Raw genomic sequence first — 5,849 nt, 5'->3', positions numbered from 1 at the left:
TGGTAATCTAATATGCCATTCTTAAGTAACAAAGAAAATGGATTTTTTTTTAGAAATCCACTTTCTTTTTTGTTGGATGAAAAAAAAAGTGGATTTCTAAAAAAAATCCACTTTCTCTGTTACTTAATTTCTTTGTTTTTTGGAAAAAAAAATAAAAAAGTTTTTGAATTTGTTGAATAAAATCTTGTTAAAACTTGAAATCATATAATTATCATAAGGATTTGATGTTTCTCTTATTGTATGAAATAAATGAATCCCTTGCACACACATAAAAGTGTGTGTGTCTCATTTTTTCTTCTTTTTTTCTTCTTTTCAAATAAGTCTCACATACTTTTATATGTGTGTAGAGAATAAATTTATCATCTAAAACATGAGAAATATTAAACTCTTATCACAAAAGTTTAACTAATTTTTCTCAAATAAATTATTCAATAACAAAAATTTAGTTTAATTAATATATATTCAGATACAACAACATCTACTTTTTTATATACAAAAATTTAGTTTAATTAATATATATAAAAAAATATAATATTATACAATTATCATAAATAAAGTCAAACTCAATTTCTTACCTAAAGTTTTGTTTTCTTTTTACAAGTACTTTTGTTGTTTTTTAAATGAAATTGTCTAAAGTCTAAACGTAGTTTAAAACAAAATCTAAAAATTAATAATATTACCAAATATATAAAGTACCTTGAAATTAATATACTTGCACACCCTCTCTTTCCCTCTCATATATGAGTGTGTCCCATGGCGCTAGTTTCCACTCTCCACTATCTATAGCAAAAAAGCTTTCAATTCAATCTCCAATTCAGAGAGAGAGAGGTGTGGTTTTGAGTTCGCTGGAAAATGACGGTGTTTTCCGCCGCAAAGCAGGTGTTTCCGGTGGACTACGAGACCGAAGTGTCGCAGCGTCTTTTGGAAGCTTCTCACTCTGGCGATCTGAGCTCCGTCGTAGACTGCATTTCCGATCCCTTGGTCGACGTCAACTTCGTCGGCGCCGTCACCTTGAGGATCCGAAGGACCGAGTTGGTTCTGCACGATGAATCGCCGAGTCAGGTACGCGTCGAGTTCGACGAGTTCAAAACCGACGTCACGCCTTTGTTTCTCGCCGTTCATGCTGGAAATGCAGATATCGTGAGGAAATTACTGGTAATCAATAATGCCTTGCTTGTGTGATTATTCAGAACGTTGATTCGAATTTTGAATTTCAACTGTTTTATTGACTGTGCTTGTTTCGGTTTTTTTTTTTTTCTTTGATTTTGAAATTGTTCAAGTGCGTTTTTGCCTTCTTTTCTGCGTCTTGATCACCGGCTTTTGGAAAATTATCGCTGACGTTGAACTCTGTTTGAATTGAATGTGCGTTCTTAATGCTATTTATTAAACCACGTATCAGAAACTTACAACTAAAATTTCCCAACTCAGCTGCTGATTTATCTCTTTAATACTTATTTCCTTATATGTTTGTTTTCCCTTTTTCTTTTTTTTTTCTTTTTTTTTTTCGGTTTTGATAGCGTGTCTTGTGTACCCCACAGGTCCAAACACCATTGCACATAATGCCACATTTATTATGCATGCCCCACTTCCCAAAAAAATAAAAACTTATGTTCTTATTTATGAGTTGCCATCACACTATATTTGGTTTCCTTTTTTGTCCGTATCTATTTAGTCTCTTGCACTAGTTTCTAACAGCATACTTAAAACATGGTAAACAAAAAAAAAATAAATAAAAAAAATTGAAGTGTGGAAAGGGTTTTGTCATAAATTTAGAAAAGAAAGAGGGAAAAAATTTTCTTGCAGTCTTGTTACAGTTTATAATTGTAAGTAAATAAAAGGTTGAATTTCATTAAAATGACAGAGTAATGGAGCTGAAGTAAACCAAAAGCTGTTCAGAGGCTTTGCAACGACTGCAGCAGTGAGGGAGGGCCACCTTAATATTCTTGAGATGTTAATTAAAGCTGGGGCATCACAGCCAGCATGTGAAGAAGCTCTTTTGGAAGCAAGCTGCCATGGGCAAGCCGAACCTGCAGAATTGCTTATGAACTCTGATTTGATCCGACCCCATGTATCTGTACATGCTTTTGGGATTGCGTGTTGCAGGGGATTCTTGGATGTCATTGAAACACTCATAAAGGTACATGTCTTGTTGCACTATATTTTTAAAGAGTCCACAATGCCATAATGGTACCGCTGAACAGAGATTTAATACAGTATCAAGGTAGCATTTTGCAATTGTTTTGACGGGTATAATCTGGCGCATTAAGAAGTTAGCAGTTAGAACAAACTGTGTCACAAGTTCATCGTGTAAATCTTTATTGTGTTTGATTCATGGTAAATAATTTGGAAGATATTGCCACATTCAGATAATGTTTTCCCCTCCTGCCCCTTACATTGTGAAAACTATATGTCCTAATCAAATACCAGGATTGTTGGCTCAGTAAAACTTCTTGGAAGTTTGTAAAGAACATTGGAATACACCACCACCCCAAAAGCCCTCACAAGTTCAAGGTAGCATTTTGCAATTGTTTTGACGGGTATAATCTGGCGCATTAAGAAGTTAGCAGTTAGAACAAACTGTGTCACAAGTTCATCGTGTAAATCTTTATTGTGTTTGATTCATGGTAAATAATTTGGAAGATATTGCCACATTCAGATAATGTTTTCCCCTCCTGCCCCTTACATTGTGAAAACTATATGTCCTAATCAAATACCAGGATTGTTGGCTCAGTAAAACTTCTTGGAAGTTTGTAAAGAACATTGGAATACACCACCACCCCAAAAGCCCTCACACGAGAGCCTTTTGGGTTTGAAGCGTCGACAATGCAACAGGCCCAGCTTAACTGTGCTAAGAAACTCCACAAGAGAAAGTGGGGGGCGGTAAGGCTCTGATACCATGTAAAGAACCTTGGGATACATCACCCCAAAAGCGAGCTCAAAGAGTGAGAGTGTCCAAGACCTTATAAACTCCACATTAGTTGCACATACAACCAATGTGGGACTATATATCTCAACAAAGTTCATATATTCAATCTTTGTCTGTCATTTTTGCAAGAAGAGTAAACTTTCTACACGAATTGTCTTCTTTCTAGAGCACAATTGACATTGACAGGTCCTTGCCTAACTTTCTGAGGCAAGTGCAAACCAATGAATATTTACTCTAGTTGTAGTATTTAGCGGCCAAGGTTCAAGAGAAATTAAATAAACCTGTGATTGAACTTTTTCGTGAGTACTTCTAAATTACTGCTTATGCTAAAACAAAGGACTATATTGTCAATGGCAGTGCAGCGTGGATACGAGTGCTGCAGATCGGTTGCTTTTACAGTCACTTAAGCCTTCTCTCTACACAAATGTGGATTGTACTGCACTTTTTGCCGCTGTAATTCATAGACAGGTCCCTGTCGTGGGTTTACTACTGAAGGTAATATTTTACCTTGACTTCTTCCAACCTTTGACTATTATTACAATTCATAGCATGAGAATATTACACTTTTCCTTTTATGAACCTTTGTTCGTTATGAACATATAATCTTTTCTTTTCATGGTTAAACTTATATTTATTTGTTCATTCTGCTCTCGTGATAGTGACATAATTCATATTTATGTTTTCAATGTCAAGGTTTTTTTGTTAATGTGAAATAAGCCTCACTAGGGCTTTTTCTTACAAATGAACTACAGGATTGTGCTAGGATACACTATGAAACAAGGCTTGGAGCATGGTCATGGGACATTTCCACAGGCGAAGAGTTTCGTGTGGGAGCTGGGATGGGAGAACCTTATCCTATCACCTGGTGTGCAGTTGAATATTTTGAAAAGAGCGGTGCTATACTGCGCATGCTCTTGCATCATGTTTCCCCCAATACTCCTCACCATGGAAGAACCCTTCTACACCATGCCGTCCTATGTGGCAACGTTGAGGCTGTCAGGATACTCTTGGAATGTGGTGCTGATGTGGAATCGCCAGTCAAAACAACCTGCCAGACCAAGTTTCATCCAATACACATGGCTTCTCGTCTTGGCTTATCAACAATTATTCAGTGCCTTATTGATTTTGGCTGTGATTTGAACTCTACAACAGACTCTGGTGATACAGCTTTGATGATCTGTGCAAAATATAATCAAGCAAATTGTCTCGAAGTACTGACAAGTGCTGGTGCTGATTTTGGCTTGGTGAATACTGCTGGACAATCTGCAAGTTCAATTGCTGAGTCAAAGCAATGGTGGCTAGTTTTTCAGCAAGCAGTGTTTGATACAATTAGAAAAGGAAAGATACCTAAATCCAGCAATACTTCTGCTTTTTCCCCTCTATTGTTTGTAACTCGATCTGGGGACACCGAATCTTTGAAAACTCTCATCGGTTCTGGAGAATTCAATCTTGACTATCAAGATGATGATGGTTTCTCTGCAGCTATGGTTGCTGCTTTGAAGGGTTACGTTGAATCATTTCGATTGCTTGTATACGCGGGAGCTAATGTAAAGCTATGCAATAAATCAGGAGAAACAGCAATTTCCTTGTCTAAATTAAACCAGAGTCATGATTTATTTGAAAAGGTCATGCTTGAATTTGCGCTTCAAAGGGGCAACTACAATGCTGGTGGCTTTTATGCTTTACATTGTGCAGCTCGACATGGTGACTTGGATGCTGTTAAATTGCTCACTAGTAAAGGTTATGATGTGAATGCCCCTGATGGTGACGGCTACACTCCCCTCATGTTAGCAGCAAGGGAAGGCCACGGCTTCATTTGTGAGGTTCTAATTTCATATGGAGCCCACTGCAATGCTAAGAACGCCAGAGGGGAAACTGCACTTTCACTTGCAAAGAAAGAAGGAAGAAAAAACGATGCAGAGGATGTTATACTAGATGAACTTGCTCGTAGATTGGTACTAGGTGGTGCCTATGTGAAGAAGCACACCAAATGTGGGAAGGGAACTCCACATGTTAAACAAATACGGATGATAGGATCTGCAGGGTTGCTGCATTGGGGGAAGTCAAATCGCAGAAATTTGAAGTGCTGTGAGGCAGAGTTGGGGCCAAGCTTAACATTCCGTAGAAATAGGTACCAGAAAGGTGACGCAGATGAACCTGGAATGTTTAGGGTGCTTACGACCAAGAACAAGGAAGTGCATTTTGTATGTGATGGGGGATTAGAAGTTGCTGAACTTTGGGTCAGGGGTATCAAACTTGTTACCAGAGAGGCTATGTTTGGTAAAATGTGAGGCATATAATAAATAGGGTTGGTGTGGTGTCAATATGGTCGAATAAGATGTATAGACGAAAGGAGAAACAAAGTTCATATAAGACAATCTCAATAGTCAATAGTCTAAAGACAAATGAATGAATATCTTTTTTTCACTCTTTAACTTTTTTTTTTTTGGGTGTAGATTTTCACTCTTTAACTTAATAAGCATTTTTATTTTTATACATTGAGGAATTAAACATACAACTTATTATATAACTACCCACACCCTCATCACTAGGCTAACCCTAGTAGCTTCTTAATACACATTTCATAACCTTTGATTTGTTTATAATAGTTAAGATTGTTCCATATTGTTATGGCTCATATAAAGACCATATTCTTGAGGACCCAATAAAGGCCAACACAAATCAAGAAATGATGTTCCCATTGATAACAATCTTATTACGACAGCTATATGGTTGGATATTATGTCCCTAGATAGATCATTAAAGGCCTAGAGCTACAATATAAATTTCATAAATAAGAGGTAACACATACAAGTATAACTAATCTCTTTCTATTACCGTTATGTTGTCATTGTGCACACACAACACTCATTTGACAAACACCGTTCATGCTTGTGTATAGTGATCTAACATCTCAGGGTTA

The 5,849-nt window shown here is 36.9% G+C and overlaps 1 protein-coding gene across 1 annotated transcript; it reads left to right on the top strand.

Annotated features, from left to right (window-relative positions):
- Positions 1 to 852: 852 nt before the first annotated feature.
- Positions 853 to 5,217, top strand: LOC133307017 (uncharacterized). The gene is made up of 4 exons (XM_061507441.1): positions 853 to 1,155; positions 1,862 to 2,137; positions 3,284 to 3,421; positions 3,679 to 5,217. Exons 1-4 carry the CDS (start codon positions 853 to 855, stop codon positions 5,215 to 5,217), a joined length of 2,256 nt encoding a protein of 751 aa, XP_061363425.1.
- Positions 5,218 to 5,849: the final 632 nt, after the last annotated feature.

The sequence above is a fragment of the Gastrolobium bilobum genome, unplaced genomic scaffold (assembly GCF_033153095.1).
Source record: "Gastrolobium bilobum isolate Gb01-03AN ecotype WA unplaced genomic scaffold, APGP_CSIRO_Gbil_v1 utg5452, whole genome shotgun sequence".
In the NCBI taxonomy this organism is placed as follows: Eukaryota; Viridiplantae; Streptophyta; class Magnoliopsida; order Fabales; family Fabaceae; genus Gastrolobium; species Gastrolobium bilobum.
This window is presented reverse-complemented; position numbering and strand designations above follow the sequence as displayed.